Genomic DNA, 19,466 nt, shown 5'->3' with positions numbered 1-19,466 from the left:
TGTTGACGCTAAATGATTACGCTATAATAAAGACTTTTTAAGTGTTTCCTTCCTTGTGGTTATTTTTTCTTAGATTTGGGAGTGCCTGCTTTCCTGTTTACCCTATTTTTCCCTGTTTTTTAAGATTTCCTTCATCTACGTTGAGTACAAACACTGAGCAACCACTTATCTTTCTACTCTTGTCAGTGTGACATGTTGCAGTGACCAGAAACTTGGGGGAACTTAAATTGTGTTGCTGCAAGCTTTAGGTAAATTGTGATTACTTGAAATTGATCCAGACTTCAAACTGACTCGGATTCAAATGGGAATTGGCCAAATATCTAGCATACTTCTCTTCCCCGAGCAATGATCCCATTAGCCTGCAGATTCCTGAATGACCTTTATGGAAAATTGTTGAGGGTTTTCATTCTCCCCCATTATAAGCTTTATTGCCAAAACAAGTTAACAAAACAGTTTATACATGGTAATTTATTCCCTGTCAAATTGCCTGGTTAGATGAAGATTGTGCTTCGCCAAAGGAAAGTTAAGAGACGAGCGTAATTATGTTTGTCAGGATTAATGACAGTAAGCGTTTGAAAAAGTGCAGAGCGACAGCTTAAAATCTGATAAGCAGGACTATTTCAATTTCTTTGCCAAAATGACCATTAAAATGATGATGATCCTGCATCATTCATCATTTTTCGATGGTATATCTTTAGCTATTTGTTGCTGCCACAGTAAGACAACATACTCATAGATCATCAATTTGGCTCTGCGTTTAAATAACGTTTTGTCATATGAGGCAGAAATTGTATTGAAAGAAAGGCATGCTAGATCATCTAGCATTAAAAGTAATACAGTAGTTAAGAAAAGTGGATAAATGTACTGTTTTCATCCTCATCCATGTCTATGGGGAAGAATCATTTAGGGGATTTTTGGAGGTTTGGAAATTGTTTATGGAGAAAGCACGAATGGTTAGACAGTTACACACTGCCAAACCATAGCTACCTTTCTAACCATAAATTAGCCTCCAGCTTAACACACACACACACACACACACACACACACACACACACACACACACACACACACACACACACACACACACACACACACACACACACACACACACACAGCCATAGCGATGCACTCTTGTCTTGTTTTCTGTGATAGCCTATTTATGGCTATAGTCTTGAGCCTTTATAAGATAAGAAAAGACACATAGATTTATTTTTCCACCTTATTTTTCACAGCATAAAGACATGTATCAGGGTTCTTCCTATGAATCCACCGCTCTCCTTGAAGAAAGAAGAAGTGGTCTTTTGTCTAGAGCTACTCGCCATTTGTCAAGAGTCATTTACATTTTGTCGCCAAACCAGTAAACACACTAAAGAAGGAAAGGGCACATTACAAGATGCGGTTTGCTATGGAGAAACACTTTAAGTGCTTCTCCAATTAAATCAAATATTCAATTGCTGAGTCATCAAATTCGTATAACTAATAGTTATAACAGTCCTGCTATATATCTACTGGTTGCATCCAGACCCTTTTTAGAATGAGGCCTGTGACCATTTTTTGGATCCCAGCCCTCACTGTTGGAGAAACGTTGTTTTTGCAGCGGTCTGGTCAGGTTAGTGGTCAGAAAGGAAAAGAAGTCAAACAAACACAAGTGGTCACTGGTCAGCCCAGAGGAACACACACATCTTTCTCTGCCTCGCTCCATCTCTCATACACACTTGCTCTTTTTCTTCTCCCACACCATACTCTCCGTTTCATTTTCTGTCAAAGACCTGTCTTCATCTCAACACTTGTCCAGAGGATTTTGCCGCCTAGGCTTCCATCTTCATTACACAGAACACAGAGACATGAACAAAGAGAAAGTCAGAGAGTGTGAGTTGATAAGAGCTGCTTACAACAATGTTATGTTTATGTAGCGTAGACCCGTGATGACCACCCAGTAGGCTGTTTAATATTATGGGGGCTGTGTGAGATGATTTATGGAATAATAAACTTGTAAAAGCATGTAACACAACGTTTTTTACTGAACAGCTCTTAGGCTTTTTGTGCTAAGTTAAACAGAACAGGGGGTCAGTAGGGTAACACAACCGATGTTTCAACCTTCACTGACATCCACATCCAACATTTTGTGAATAGAGGTGCCCTGACAGCAGTTTTTTAGTATTTTGGCAACATTTCAGTGGTGCTTGTTTTTGTGAAGCAACAAACCTTGCTTCCTGGCTGGAAAGGCATTTTTGACAGATAAGGTTTGCCAGTTCTTACACTCTATCCGGACGTGTTTGAGTCTCAGCAGGCCTGCAGGACTTTTGGAAGAGTATCTTGGATGGATCTTTAAAAAATAAAATGCTGTAGTCGTATCCACAAATGCAGAAATACTTCAAGGCTCTTCCAGTTTTCTTGTGTCTACCCAAACCTCTGCTTTCAGTTTGGGGTATTGTCATGCCTCACTATATTTTACTGTACTGTAAGTAAATACCTCCTTGAAATTTGTCTTTTCCCCCCATTTGTTTGTCTGAAATACCACGGCCATCACTCAACGTGAATGATGATGTTAAAAAAAGCGCCTTATGTTCATAAGGGCATATGGAAGCTGTTATAGCTGCGCCCCATAGGTACAGTAACCCAATCCATGTATACATCTCAACCGGTGTTCCCTCTATAATATCTGCCATAGCCGGCATTCTGACTTTAATAAAATGATGTGTTTACATATCGCTGAAGGCCGAGGGCTCTTACTAATTCCTCTCTTTTTTTCTTCTCCAGGCTGAATGCTAATGCATCTATGTTTCAGTCTCGACCCCAAGCTGCTTAGCACATCATGATTCTACTGCTCCAAAACCACACATTTTAATATTTGCGGCAGTGTAATTGCGAGGGTGGTTGACAGGCTCTGACGGTTACTGTACTTTGATATGTTTGACTCTTTTCACAGACAATTAAGGTTTGCCTTTGGATCTTTTGCTATTTGGTTTGGTAGGGCTAAGATGTTTAGTGCGGTGGGTATGCTGAAATAAATAGATGGCTTGGCCCATGGACTGCGGCTCATGACAGAGGTTGACATGTATTCATAACTCACTCGGAGCACCTTGACTTGTCAGTGTGTGGGTAGCTGTGGGTACTAAAGCGGGCAAATAGTCACCTAATACACATAACTGCAATGTTGGAGTTAGGGCTCTGTGCTGACTGAGTTTGTATTTATGATACTAAAGAAAGAGTATGACATAATGATTGCTAAAGTAGTACAAAGAGCTTTCTGGTTCAGAGCCGTCTTTAGAATTTGATCCTTTCTGCAAATAAAAACACATAAATGTGACAATAAAATAAACCAAGACAGTGAAACAACAGTGTTTTCATACTGTCGTCACTGGTGACCCATGACCAGGAACCACATGAGCTTTGAGCCTTATGCAATTGAAATAATGTAACAGTCATTGCCCCAGTGAAATAAATAAAAACAAATACAAGAAATATAATTTTAATAGTTAACAGAGTAATAAATCAAACCTTAGCTTTGTCTTATTTTAAAAATACATTGTAGATCTCAAAAGTTTCGTATTATACAAAATGTGTTGGGAAATGATATCTGAAATGTTTCCATTGCACTTAATGATTCCTCCATATGAAACATGGAGACTTTCCCCCCAATGTAAACATCTCATGTCTTCAGTAAACAGTTGAAACAAAAGGACAATTCCATAAAACTGTCAGGCAGTGTGGAATAAGAACATTTAAACGTATTTAGTAAACAGTCTTAAAAAAGGGATTTAAAAATACATTAGAAAGGTATGTTTCTTGTACATTATTTTTATATACACCCTGCTTTAACAACCCCTGTGTGCCTAATATTTTAGCTCAAAGTTATAACAGATTGACTGGACCTTCCTATTCATATCCCCAGGCCAAACCTTACACATACCTGGCTCAAATCCCTGCAGTGTGTTTTCACACTAAGCACTACATCACTGCGGTCGTCCCCTTTTTTCTTCCCCAGATGGTGTGAAAGTCAAAAACATGGTGCTGTTTTCACAGAAACTCACCCTCATAAACAGCCGGTTTACAACTATTTGGGGCAGTTGCTGACATGAGTACACACATGTCATACAGCGCCATAAAAATCCAGACCAGACCTACCACACACTTGGTAGGGAGGCAGGCAGGCAGGGGAGAAACGTCTGCCAAACCTGGATAAAGCCCTGGATTTAAGTTTGAATGACACCTTTATGCGGCAAGCTTATTTATTTAAAAGGTTTTCCGAAGAAGTTCCATCTTTTAGGGTTATTTATACTTACCAGGTTGGAGAATAGTTTTCTGTTCTTCTCATATTGTCAGTTTACACCAGGGCGTCCCTACACGTTTGGGATTGAAAAGTTCCTTCTGATATTTCCTTTAAACCACAGATAAACAATGTTTTCGCAATATTAACCTGTTCACTTTTGTGCCCAAACCAAAAGATTAACCTCTGAATTGGCGGGTGAAAAAATTGTAAATTGAATTACATTTGTGCTCTCTTTTTTTAAGGCACTGACAAATAATGTCCTGCCAATTGGAGTATACACACATACAATTATGTCATGGTGGTAACTATGACAAACAACTTACAGTGTTTCTTATGTGTGTACTTAATGGGCCACACTTGGCCGTTGGTTGGCCCTTTTGGTATCAGCAAGCATATTTGAATCCAATAATTCAAGGGGCAAAAACAATTCTTAAGCAGCGTCTATTTTACACATTAAACAATGGAGCGACTGACTGACAAATGTTAGCGCTGCAGCCAAAGAAACCTGCATTTTTCCAATTGAAACAAAATTGCAAACAAATAAAAAATGTCGGGGTTGCGGAAGAAGTAACATAATTTCATTTGGCTGTGGAAAGTGATATGAGGGAGATAGAATTACAGCAGTCACATTGGATTACATGCATGCAGTGCCCCTATGAATCCCTCCTGCATGTGAGTATGGCAGAAAGCTGTCACACATTGCAATGTTAAAGACATAGAATGGTTATTGCTGGAAAAAACGCAGACTAGATTGAGGGTAGAATGTATAAAAAATTATATTAGAGTGGTTTTTAATATCATCCTTATAGATATCTTCAAATGAAATGTTCCAATATTGTACATTTTCTTGTATTGGCTTCTTTCGGTACACTTCATCCTTGCTTTGACCGCTCTGAAATTCATCTATTTGCAACAGATGGAAAGTAGTGATGACAATGTCGGTCACATTTTTATGGGGTGCGACGGACTAACTTCCTGACCCCTTGTCAAGTATGCTTGTGTGGAGTTTCCTCTTGATCTTGCTTCTCCTCAGCTGAGTAATGTTAGTGTACATATTTACGACCCTAACTACAACCCAGACAACAACGAAAAACCTTTAGCCAGTGGGATGTTAACATGTCAGCAGTGCCTGTAATGTATCGTGTGGTACATCTCTGTCTCTTCTTAAATGGGAGTATCAACCTGTCAGCCACTCCGCAGCACTAACTGGCTGTTAAGCGGCCGAGTGAAAGGCACCTAAACGTATACATTTAGTTGCACTCATCGGGTCAAAGGCCTCCATCTCTGCACTTGAAAGACATATTTCATATATCCCACACTTCTCTCCCAGTGAACGCTTGTCACAACAGCTTGTTTTTGATTTATTGAAAGAGTTGAACTCCTCACCCCTAACCCCATTCAAACCCTGCAGTATTTCGTTATGCACCTGGAAGGGGCTCTTAACATGCCTTCCCAGGGGCTAAACTTTCATTCGGACCAGAAATACCTCACTTCTATATGAAAGGGAAAGGGGAAAAGAAAATTATATACGTAGCGAGCGAGCAGAAGTGAATCTATTGATGATTCGGGGTTGTTATGGAGGAGCTGTCCCTTTTCATTTTGGAGGTAAGAACATAAAAGAAAGCAACGCTGCCCGGGGGGGGGGTTGAAGATATGAAGAGACAGACGAAAACATGACTTGTGTGATTTGTGGCTTCCACTCTCTCCCCCGTTCTCCCTCTCCCTGTCTCATTGTGGAGTTATTGAATACTTTTTTGTCTCGCTGGAGTGGTTTTTGATGGTTCGCTGTATGAATGAGACTGTGTTGCCTGGTGTATGAGCAACACAAGCCGCAGAGCACCAGTTTTAGTTTTTACACTCACATCAACTCTGTTATATCTATATATCCATTGGGCATTTAGTGAAAGCGTTAGCTCAATCATCATTTGTTAAGAGCTAGAGTTAGCGAAAAAACCCAACATGTTATTTGTTTGAGAATATGCGTCCAGAACACAGAATATTCTAATTATGTTCTTGTTCACAGTTGAATCATTGTTAAATTGTGTGATGCCAAAGACTAAACAAACATCTGCATTCAAAACAAACACGCTCTATTTTCATTAATCATGTTGAAGTTACTGTAGTTGGTTTTGTAACTTGTGTTTCACATTACTTAAGGTCTGGAGCAAATGAGAGATTGTCATCATAAAAACAAGGTTTTCCGTTTCTGTTCAGGCTCTTTCAGACGCTTTAGTTGGTGCAGATGTAAAAGTTGGCCATGTTTTGTTGTGAAGTGTTCGCGGGAAGGCATGAGACTTTGTTGGAAAACTAAGCCTAGTTGTGTATCCAGGAAACATTCTGGTTATATAGTTAGCAAGGGAATGATTAAGGACAAAATGGCATGAACAGATGTTTGGTAATTGACAAGAAAAACATTATTTTAGTAAGATAATCTGGCCTAAAAGTGAGATAAAAAGAGAAATAATTACATATGGGGAGATAAAATGTGTGTGTGTAAGTGCATTTATCTTGTGGATCTGCTCTTAGTTATTTTAAGACCTAAATCATTGATGATCTGCAGGCCTCATTTGACATCTACACGATCTCTCGTAGATTACTCAAACTAAATAGGCACAAAATTGCCCTCTGAGCCACATGTTTTAGATGGAAGCTCTGCGAAAGAACATCTGAGAAAAACTACGATGTGGAATGCTTTTTTAAAAAGTGAGCGGGCATCCGACTCCCCCTCGATATCCTTTTTCTGGGCCTGAGACATTTGAAAGACTTAGCAGAGAATCGCAGCAGGATGCGAGGCTGCCATGTGTTTTAAGAGGAAGCAGTTTTGGGGCCGCAGTATGCAAACTGCAATAATGTATTTTGGAACGTTGGGACGAACAAAAGCACGCGTTTGTAGAAAATAAGCAATGTTATGGCTTCAGAACTCCTGCTGGTTGGACGCGATGCATGATTGTGATCAGATCTCCAGTTCACGAAAGTCTGCAGTTGATTTTTGTAGTGAAACTCTTCTGGTTGTGATGTTTGGTAGAAACCAAGTTGACTTTGAACAATTCAAAAGACAGTGGTGCTGCCATTCTAATCCGTTTAAACCTACAAGGCATGTTTCAAATGTGCAGTTTGAGTACCCACAACTTTCACTTTTATCCCCTTAAAAGAAGCATTTGCCTACCTGCAGCTCCTTATCACAAATGGAATAACAATATGTAAATGCAGTGGCAATTTAACCATGGAACCATCATTCATTTGAGCCTAATGTTTTTAAATGATCTGGTAAATAACAGAAAAGCAAAGAAAATATTGGTCTTTCTGTTTTACCATCCTGTTAAAGTGATAGGATTTAATGTCACAACCCCTCAGATTTGTCTTGCTACCCCTTGACGGTTCTGGAAAACGAATTGTTTAACAGTATGATGTACATTTCGTCATTTTTTTTGGGTCATGAAGTCCATCTACCATGCTGTAGTGGCACAACAGCAATGGTTTACTTGTTCCATTTTCAAAATAGCTTTATCTTAATGGATCTGATCAGTGGTACAAATACATTAATTTACTTAATTTACAATTAATACATTTTGGTGAGCTACATTATTTGACAGCTACAGTAACTATGTACATTTTGATTTTATAAACAAATGATATGATGCATATGGCACTTTTATAATCATCATAAAAACACAGCCAACCTGAGGTCATGTGGACTGGTTTCCCCTCACTGCTCTTAAACTACTTTTAAATGTCCTTTCATCTGCTTTTATAGAAAATAATATTCTCCGACACAGTATTTCTAACAAAAATAAGACATTCAGTGGCGGGGACATTCAGAGCTGGCACTGCCTCGGTTTACTTTGTCAGAAACTGCTCACTTTTACAGAATTTTCTGACTTTGATCACCGTTTCATACGACCACAGTGAATGAGCTGGTGTGTGCTCAAGTGCCATAGTTTCTTGGCAGAAGGCGCAAAACTTAGAGAGTGTGTAGAGACTATTGCAGCCTGACAGATGTAATCCCTAACACGGCTCCAAAGTGCTGTGTGCCACCACAGATTTTGAGTGAGAGTTTATTTAAAAAACAACCTCACGCCACAGGCCTCTTACGCGCTCTGTTTCTCATTTATTCCCTGCATAAATTCAAGTTGCTCAGCTAGATCTCAAGAGAACTTGTGCAGACAATTTAGCCATTCTCGGTCTAACAAAAAACATATTTAATCTAAAATAAAACACAAAGGGACTAAACTACACTTTAATTTCCACAAGTGATCATAAACGTGTTGCAAATGTTACATATTGCATGCAATTTGACTCATCGACCATTCTTTATAAGCTGTACAAACCACCTCCTCCATTATTCATGCCACATTTCTCATAGGATCTATGATTCATTTCACATTAATGCTTTCCAACAGAACATCAGTCTTCAACATCTGTCTTGGGTTGTGACATAAGTCGTAGAACACTGAGATGACTCTACTTTAAGATGATAAATTAGCTCGGGTAAACTAAAGAGTTTCATGATACGTGAAAATGACAGATGAAGGGAAGGAAAGCTGCCTTACATTTACAACTACTGTATGCCTAAAGTTTTCTGATAAAAGGTATTGAGATGTGAGGAGATTTGGTTTATTTTATCTTTGTAGATTTGCACTTTCTACACTCGATCTCCCTGGTTTCGCTTTGCAAATGCTTGAAACCCTGCATGCCTAATTGAGATACCACTTCAAGCGGCCCCGGCTCCACTCCTTTTTTGTAAAGCAGACTTTACATAGGCACCATGTCAAGGTACAGTCTACATAACCTCAATAGAGAAGTGTTTGAGCCCCACACTGAAGGCCTTACAGGATGCTCTTATCCTCAGCTATCACGGTCTGGCATCTGACAACTTAACATTCCTGTGTTGTTGTGCGTGTCCTTTCCCTTTGTCTGTGATCCCTGAGTTTATTTCCATGTTAAATTCAGCTATTGACATGTTCGCTTCTGCCTGTCTTGAATTCACTTGTTATTTGTCTGCGCCTTCATGTCGTTTTTTTGCTAAGCATCTATCATCTTCCCACCATCACAACAGTGTGTTTACGAAAGAGCGATCGGTATCACTTTGACAATAATGGAATGACCTATTGAATTCAGCCTTTTTCTGAACTATGCGTCTCACATGGCTGAGAGAAATAGAAAGACAAATGTTTTGGTGGTGGTTGTCATGTTAGCATTCTTTGGCTTGACTTGAGAAAGGCTTATTTCATGGAACAGAGGTGGGTTTGTGGCTTTGACTTGCTGTTTTCTTTCTCTTTCAAATTCACACATCCATATCGCAGCTGTCTTTATCACATATCTTTATTTTGTATCTTACTTTCAGAACTGTATAATGGAGGAATTTGAATTGAAAAGCTGTCCAATTTGAGGGTTTTTTCAGGTATAACTTCACTATTGATGTTGCGTTTGAAGAGGTGTCAATAACCATAATGGGGATTTCTTTTTAAACTTTATGGCTTTAAATTCATACCAGATGGTAAAATGCTTTCTGTTTTATGAAATCACCTTATAATTTGTCACAAGTGGATTGGATTGCAAAAGCATATGTCTACCAAATGTTTCTTTTGGCCATTAGGAAGAAATAACGCAACACTTCTTCAGTTCACCAACAAAAAAGTACAATACCATCACATAAGCATCACTAACCCTAACCCATTCCCATTGAATCACATTTCTATATTAATATAAATCAAGCTCACATTTTCCCAAATAAAGACAGATATGCCTGAACACATTTAACGAATCATACAGAAACGAAAAGGGATTACCTTTATGTTTTAAAGCCAAAACAAAAGATTTCTTTTATATAAAGTTTGAGTGAATCGCAGCCCTACTTACACTTTATATAAAAAGACACTAAAACGAGGTTTGGCATTATATTTGAATTAGTCAAATGTTCTGCTATATTCATGTATTATAATGTCTTTGACTGAAAGTAATCCTGACATCATTTTTAAAAATAAGGCCTTTACAGACGATTGTTAATGAACGAGCAGCAAAAGTATTAAAACAACATGTGGAGGTTTAGTTTGGCTCAGACTGTTTCAACCGAAAACTCTGGTTCTACGTCAATCTGTGTTTTTATTTAATCCCTACACACTTTACTTGGCTGATTCATATGTACTTTTGTTTTTACAGTGTATCATTTATTTTTATGAGATAGAGTGCAGTGGAGGGAAAATCGAAAGATGCAACAGATTGGAGTTCAAATGTAATGTGATGTAGGACTGGTTTAAACCAATGACAGTACAAGATGTTCCTCTTCCAAACTGAATTTGTGGGCTTGTATGCACACACATTTAACCAAAGATATCTTTTGGCTACTGCCATTTTCTCCTATGCTATTTTTTTTTTAGGAATGTCCTTATCCTGCAGGGAGTTAGGATCCAAATGACAATGTATGGCTGAAAGGAACATCATACTAATTTGATTCCAGGCGAAAACATACATCTTTGAAACTATTTTTCCATGGCTCATCATTATATTTACATTTAGAGACTCTTACGTCTCAACACCACAAGTTGGCTACTTAAATTATCAAAGTTCGACTTAAAGAAACAACATTAACTGCTGCGATCCAGTGATTTAATTGCGGTTACAAACTATTTACATAAAGCACTTACTGTGTCTCTGCTGCGTTCCTGTCTTCCTGTCGTCTCTTAAGCAATGTGGCTCTGTTGTACGCCAGTTTCAGTTGGTCTGTAGTTCACTTCTTTGGTTTGTAGAGAAATATCTAAACAATCATTTGATGGATTGTCATTTTGTAGGTTCATGGTCCAAAGAGGAATGACATTTCTTCCAGCGCTGCCATGAGGTTCTCTTAAAATGTTTAAAATGACATATGTTTAACTGCATGCTAAGGGAATTTAAATATAACTTACCACAAATTATTAAAGAATGATGAAGTCAGGACTGATATAATCCATTTCAAAGCTACCACATATAATTACTCTCAACTTACTTGACAGTATTTAATCAAATTGTCTCTCGTCTGAAACCAATGGTGTCCTGTTCTTTTCAAACAAATTGCACTTGACTGCTAATGGATGAGGTTTTGCTATAATACAGGCAGAAACTGACTGTCCATCAACGACAATATGATATAACCATGGATAACGCACTATGCTATGTAAGCAAATACGTGTTTTTCCAGACACTTGATATGTGTGTAAATATAGAACTGACATTGTTTGGAAAACACCAGGGTGAGTGTGTGGTCTTTATGCCAGTGGATAACCAATAATTTTCCTGTATTTGTCTTTGACATGACTGTCACTTGTATGGATGGCTGCATCTATATAACTGTTAAAGACACTGAGTTTTAACTTGCCTGTCAGCAGCTTGGTTAGCCAAAAAAGTGATTTTCCAGTAAAGTCTTTGGCTGCTTAGTACTTCCGATGTCCTAGAAACATCAAGTCTCAAACTTCAGCCCATTATTTAGTTTTGACAATCATTTGAATAGCTTTAACTTTCTCTTTTGAACATCCCTGTTTCTGCCTGTGTGATTTATGCACAATTGATGTGTCTAAAACCACTGTAGTGTCAAATATCTAAGCAAGAATAGAAAGCCTTAGAACCAGTTGCATGATAAATTCAAGCCAAACGGTTGTGGCTTTATGTAATTTGCACTGAATGTTACATCCAGGAAGTTACCGACTAAAGCATTCTGCAGACTCAAGAAAAAACCTGACGCCTCACTGTCATTTTCTCAAAAAAAAGCTTCATAAGTAGTAATGATAATGGGCTGTGGGGCCAGCTGACTAGCAGGGAACACGTGTACAGGAACAGTTAGCAATAGCTATACGAGGCAGAATGGCCTCAGTTCTGCCTGTAGCGTTTGTTTATCTAACATGCTGTAATGTTATGAGAACTGCTGCTTGGTCCCTGGTTACAAGTTGTAATGTAAATATTGATGTGTATGGAAAAGGAACGCTATTTAAGGCTTACCATATGTTCTAATAATTTGAGCTGCTGATTGTAGTGCCAGGTACCTCTGTGGTCTCATGTTCCTTTGACTGGGTACAGGTGGGCTGAAAACTTGTTATAAATGTGTTTTCTAACTGACAACTGCTTTTATTTCAACTGGTCTTTCACATTTAGAAGCTGTGTTTTCAATTGGAAACAATAATACAATTAGAAATGCAAACAGGTAGCTTGGAGCTAAGGCCAATGCTGGAATCACATGCTCTTCGGACAGTGTCTTGGGAAGTTACTCTTCAAACTGTGGTTGCTTCATGAGAGTTAACATCAAAGTCGGAATAATACATGGACAATACTTTCTTTAGCTAAATACTTTTCATGCTGGATAAGTCAACATTGGTTTGAAGATCAACACAGCAAAAAATGCAGATATTTTATGTTATTCTCATACATCTTAAGCTAAATATCTTTGAGGATTAGGCTGAAAAAACACTGTTATAGACATCACCTTTTTAGACCAAATGATTAATCTCAATAACCTTTGGCAAATGAATCGATTAATCTTCCGTAACTTCAACCAAGCGCTTTAGGAGCTTTCACGTAAAAACATCTAAGATATGGGAAATTAACTTTGGTCTTTGTTGTGAACGCTTTGTCCTTTGTACACCTAGCCTCACAATCCCTCAGCCATTGTGTTTCCTCCAAAGGTAGAGTGTTATAGAAGCTGTCACTTCATAGAAAAGTTCAGTCAATATAATAACAACTCTGTAAGTTTCTATAAGCGTGACATGAGCTAATCTATGACCCTCCAACTCAGCGGTGCCATGTATGAAAGTGGCAGCATGTATGGAGTTTGCTGTGAATGAAAGCTTTCAGGTCTGTTCCTGGTCTTTATCTCTTCCATCTCCCCTCTCTCAGCTCTGCTGGAAACACATACAGTCTACATATTGTCCATTGAAGTACAAACTTTGGCACATTTCATAGATTTAAAATGTATGAAATTGGCCTAAATAAATAATCTGTGGAAATATATGTCAGATGTCACAGATATCACTTCAGAAGTGTGCTTCTTAAACTGTGGGCTGGGTCCTAACATGAGCCGAGGGGCCTTGTTTTAGTAGAAACATGAATGGATATGTCTATTTCTTATTGAGAAAACCTAGGATAAAACTGAAGTGAAACATTGGGCCTTAAGGTGGAATCTAGTTTTGGATTCCTAGATAACAAAGTGAGAATAACTCTTTTGTTTTAGAGTGAAATTATAGCCTGTCATCTAGAGTAAAACAAACTAAAGTATATAGATTTTCCGCAAGACTACCAATAACCAGAAAAGCTTATAGTGATATTGTGAATCCACACATGTTTTAGCAGAGAAAACATCTGTGAAACCAGCATGGCAGAACCTAACTTAATACAGTGCAGAGAATGCTAAGTGGAGTAAGCTCCACATCAGCAGTATTTTTACAATTATCATGTTTTGTTTTAAAACAAATGTGGAAGTATTGAAGTAGGAAAGAAAATATGGTGTCACTGTGTGAGTACCTAATCTCTAAAAATGTCTTCTGTTGCTCAGATGTTGAGGTCCTCTGTGTGCCAGTAGAAATTCTGGTTTTTTTCACTGATCTTCAGATTGAGTATTCTGCATAGAACATGATGTACCTCCATGGGACGAGAAAGTATCTCTTAGATGTCGGTTGGTTAAAATAAAAAGGGGGGAAAAAGGAAAAACATGCGCTTGTTTATTACGAAATTCAGACATTTTTGTGATTTTGCAATAACAATAAACTGTCTTTTTTCTCTTTGACAGAAACACAGGCTAATGTAATGCTTCGTACCAATTATGAGCAGTATGAGAAAGAATCCGAAAGAGGCAGTTGTCACAAATCACCTGGCATATGTATGCCCCAAAGTTCTTGTTAGTTGCCAAAGGCTACATCATACTTGAGGCCCATTTTCAGGAACTTTGTAAACATTATGTTCTGTTTTTACTTTCTGCCTCTTCTGGGGCATCAATCATACTTAATCAAAGGTGTCTGAATTACTTTTTTGTTTGAAATTCCATGACTTTAGCGCGCCAGCAGGCTGCAGGTTTGAGTTTTTTTTAAAGTATGAAACTTGTTCTTGTCAAGGTTGGTCAGAAAAATGCTCGTGTGAAATGCGTGTGGTTGCTGCCGTCATCCTTTCTTCATTTCCAAAAATAGGTTCTCTTAAAGGGTGTGTGAAACTGGACAGTTGGTCCTCGCAGTGAGACCAGTGTAGTTAGCTCCATCTATGATGGTAGGGATAAATATCCTAGGGAGAAAAATCACTTTGAAGAAGAATTGTTTGTTAGATTGTTCTTTATGTCTTCTGAGAGGTTTGGACCTGTTACCACACTTTTTTCCACCTTTTCCCAAGATTTTCTTACTAATATGCCGCTTGGTAACCTAAATACCTTCTATATTCTCAAGCATATAATAGCACTAGGCGGGGGGGATCAACGTGTAAAACCCAGTGCCCAAAAACTCATTGAATCCCCTTGGGGACATGTCAGAATTGATGGTTTACCTCCTACTATAATTTGCGTGTGTATACGTATTTGTATGTGTGTGTCTTTGAAGATTTGAAGTCCGCCCACCCTTCTGTGGCCCTACATTGTGCCGAACAGCCCCATTTGTCCCACCTTAATCCTCTGACGTAAACTCACATAAATCACACTGAGTTGTTTCGAGACGTGGGCAGGCTGGGAAACTCTCTCTCTCTGTCCTCTGTCCAACTCCCATGGAGAGTTTAAGAGCTGCTCGGTATTCACTTAACTGACCACCTGTATTGATAATGATTTCATCTCAAAGCAGAAAATAAATGCATGACTTCTTTTGCATAGTTGCCTTAAGTTATTCTCCTAGGGGATCTCTTAGATCATTTAGATAGGTCCAAGCTTACTCCTTAAAAACTGTAAAAAAAACGTCAGAAACAAAATGAAAAAGCTTAGAATGGAAAACTATTGTTAGTTTTTTCAAGGTCTACCAAGCTTTATGCTCATGGGACATTGTTCCTCTCAAATTTGCTAAGTTGCATTTACCCAGAAGTAAAGAAGAAAAAAAGATGTTATCAAATTCACCAGATCAAATGTTGACATTGCCCTTTTCAGTACTACCCCTTTAGTCATCTCCCAAAGCTTTTACCCACTTGGACAAAGTTTAAGCCAACACGTATTACTCGTAGAGATGGGTCAGCATCACGGCACCCATAGTGCATCGAGGCCAACCTCTCTATCGTAGGCTCTGGGCCAGATTAAAGGACCGGGGCTCATTGTTTACACATCTCCGTGGTGCCACGGCTGAGCAGGCCTAAACAATGGGCCCCTGCTCCCCCTTGTCAGAGTGAGGGGAAGAATGGAGACCTCTTGACATGGCAACCTGAAGCCTCAATGCCCCCACTTCATGTAGCTGAGAGGGTCAGAGCGAGAACGAGAGGAAGAGGGGGAAGTTAGAGATAAGGAAGGAGGAGAACGGAGGGATGAAAATGGAGGGGGAATGAAAGGTGCCACATACAAGGGGGGGGGGGTTAAAGCAAAGAGGAACAAGGATAATGAAGTAAAGAGAAATGAAACAAAGGTGAGTCTATGAAAATGGAAAAGCAGAGGAGAAGGTGATTAGAGGCGATGACGAATTCAAGAGGGTTAAAAATGCCGGAATAAAATAGTTTGTTAACACTTAGCCTAATTCAACAATCTTAATTATATGTATTGCCTACTTTAAAGTCTACTTTTATTCAATCGCTGCTGTTACGCTTAAACTAAACCAGGCTAACGGCCTCCCAGTTACTGCTCCACATTTAACACGTATAAATTAGAGACCATAACCTCTCTTCACCTTCACCAAAGTGGTTATATTATAAGTTTGGTGTGTTGGTTTGACAGCAGCATTACGGAAAAGCTACGTTCCCGAATTTTTGAGGAAAATTGGTGGAAGACGAGATGAACCAATAAAATGTTGGAGCAGATTGGTCTTGGCAGAGGTCTGCTCTCGAAGTGCCCCTTCTAGTTTCTGTATTTAAATCAACAATGGGTTTTCCTGTGATCTCCTGAAACAGAGCAGTTAGAAGGGTAGTAAATGTCTTGTTTCAATTTGCTTGCAGTTCCTCATTAGCTTTCAGAAGTGGAGGTCATCACTTTTTTGTTTCTTTTGGTTGCAGGTCACTTTCTCGGCAACAATACAGTCATTGATGTGCTTCGTCGCCAGGGATACGAGGTGGAGCACACCCCCGCTGGGCAGCCCGTAAACAGGTACGTTTATTGCCCACAGGCCCTTAAACACACACACACACACACACACACACACGCACACACACACACACACACACACACACACACACACACACACACACACACACACACACACACACACACACACACACACACACACACACACACACACACACACACACACAGACACAACATCTTCCAATATGATATATGCTTTTAACTTTGAAAAAGTCAATTCATTCTCCAGAAATCCAAATGATCCTTTTTAAATAATGTTACTTTAATGCAGAATTCTCTTTTTATTTTTTGTGAGTAACACTCGCCAAATATAATTTAAAAGCTTGTAATTGTAAAGTTATTGTTGCTTATAGTGCAACAAAAAAATAAATAAGTAGTTTGACTAATGACAGGAAATGGAAAAGTTGCTGGTCTGTTTAGTTAAAACATCCGACACACCTTTTAATTTTACACACATAGCCATTCAAATCTGAAAATCAGCTTTAAAACCATCTATTATGAAACACATAATGGGTAACCCAACTTCCTCAATTACTTTACCCAAAGTAAAGTAATTGAGGAAGACAAAGATGACTGAGTAATATGCTTGGGTCCGTTTCTGTTCCAGCATGTTTTTATAAAATCGTTTTCCTTAAAAAGCATAAGAAATGTCTGTGTAACAATAGAGGACAGAAGAGACTGACAAAGAAAATAGGTTGGAAAGTGGGAAATACAAAAGTGACAGATAGATAACCAAGCAGAAAATATTATGTTTCGCCATAGTTGTTGCCAATTATGATTTCTTCTGAAAACACAACTCTGTCAAACTCTTAGGCCCATATTTTATCACTTAAATGGGGCTAAGGTTTCAGGTCCCGTCCACATTTACCAAGGCAACCGCTGCCTCATGGCCCTGACAGGAATATACATTTCTTTCAACTTTCTCACTGACTGAATTTCAAATGGGAAATCATTTTCCAAGCACAAATCTGTAGTTGGTTTGTGTTCATATGTAGACCCAAAACAGATGTTCGAGCTCTACTTTGACCTTGTAAGAAAATGTGTTGTCTGCAAATGATGAAAAATTGCACTCTACTTATCCGCTAAGTGTTTCTGCCGGTGCCCCTTGTTTCCTCGCCTCGTCATAGTAAAGGGTCATTTTTGAGTTGAAGTTGGTGATCAAATGTTATTAAATAAATTCAGTGTACTGTTTTTATTACAGGTAATAAAAAGACATTCATTGGCTTTAACCTTTCAGCTCTAAATTTACACGATGAACTGAATTTATCTGTACTTTGATTAACAGTCATCTCTACGTTCTCTGCTATTAGTTAACGGCATTGTTTCCAAAAGTTGTATTATTGTAAGACTGAATCTGAAAGAGTTGTTAACTTTATGCACTAGTGATTCTTTTCATGAAAATCTGAAACCTAATACTTTGTATCGACAGCATTTCTTCCTATATACATATTATATACAGTTTATCATACATATATTTCCCTTCCACTTTTAGTGCTGGAGTCTGCTTTTCCTGCTTGTGATTTAAATCGCCCTTGCATACACGTAGGATTCCAAAGAAACGATGCATGCATGTAATCCAATATTGCTGTTCTGTGATTTTATGTTAGTCATTACAGCACGACAGTCAAAGTTCACTTATCTATCACTGTATCAGAACTGGATTAAGTTTATTATAGATCAAACTATTCATACGGCTGATGCCTAACATGGTAAAGAGTTTTTAATGTGTAGAGCAAATACCTTCTTACATTTAAATGTGTATGATTCATTTTGTGCAAGTATATTAAGAGAACACTAAATATACTTGTTATACATTGCCCACTTATTGGCAGATACTGTCAGATGTAGTTATATGATTTGAGAATAAGCTGCAGTTTTCAAACATGTATCATAAACATCTTAAGATTTTTGTGAAAGGAAGTCTGAGTCTGCCGAGCTGCAGTCCTGTATTTTGTGACGGAGGGAAAGCTGTATCTAATATTTTGATTCCTTTAGTGTTAGGAAAAACAATATGATGGTGTTCCTGACTCACTGGGCTCTATTTTCTGTGTAGATCCTAACACAGATAAATCTGATAAAATCCCCACTGGCCACCAATGAAGTGTTGTTGAAAAGGCCGAGCTAAGCAGGGCTCCTACCTCCTGCTGTGAAGCATGTAGTGCAGTCTAGCATAGCACACTGTGCGGGTGGCTATCTCACTGCAGATCTGTGTTCTGTGTGTGTGACTCAATAGATGAGTGAATCTACTTTCACACACACACACACACACACACAAAATCTGTGTTTGATGCAGGATTATGAGCCTGAGATGAACCTGCATGTGACCCAATCACACTACATCGCTTGAATTCATGTTTTAAACAATACTTGCTCTGGAAATATGTCAATGGATATATCTGCTAAACTGCACCATTATACCCTCTTATTCCAGTACTTTCATTTGTTTTCTTTACAGAGAATATTGTATATTTTGTCTATGAGACTGGATGTTGGGTCACATATCATCCACTCCTCTCCTAATTTCCTTGAAATCTTTAATTTAAATATGAAATAATGCAAATTATTGAGATTCTGTAACTGTGAAAATGTTGTTACTTATCTTTACATCATACGGGTGGATTCACAACAGTTACAGTAGATACCAAAAGACAAATGTGGAGAAAAATTCCAAAATGTATCACAAAAACAAGCATAATCAATTTATTCGCCATAAATCCATTAGTTCAGGATAATACTCACATGCAGTTGATGTCTAGAAGATGTTTGGCTTTTGGTGGACTAGAGTTTCTCTTTCCAAAACCAAACTTGATTATGTTTTGGCATCAATTCGGCCCATGCTGAGAATTTGAAAACCTTAACTACCATGCACCCCACTGACAGCAACCGGCATTTAAATTAAAATTGAAATAGAGGAAAATAAGTATGAATGACACTCCCATTTGTCTGCCTAATTTGCATGCAAACAAAAAACACATTTTTTAAATGCTG

General features: G+C 38.4%; 1 protein-coding gene across 1 annotated transcript in view; it reads left to right on the top strand.

Annotated features, from left to right (window-relative positions):
- The window catches only part of trabd2a (TraB domain containing 2A), a 51,913-nt gene that overhangs the window by 27,061 nt on the left and 5,386 nt on the right, over window positions 1-19,466 (top strand). Inside the window, exon 5 of the mRNA XM_063888870.1 lies at window positions 16,391-16,481. Within this exon, the coding sequence (XP_063744940.1) occupies window positions 16,391-16,481 (91 nt within the window). The remainder of the gene's footprint in view (window positions 1-16,390; window positions 16,482-19,466) is intronic.

The sequence above is a fragment of the Eleginops maclovinus genome, chromosome 8, assembly GCF_036324505.1.
Source record: "Eleginops maclovinus isolate JMC-PN-2008 ecotype Puerto Natales chromosome 8, JC_Emac_rtc_rv5, whole genome shotgun sequence".
In the NCBI taxonomy this organism is placed as follows: Eukaryota; Metazoa; Chordata; class Actinopteri; order Perciformes; family Eleginopidae; genus Eleginops; species Eleginops maclovinus.
Note: the sequence above shows the minus strand (reverse complement) of the source record. Positions and strands in the feature narration are given on the sequence as shown.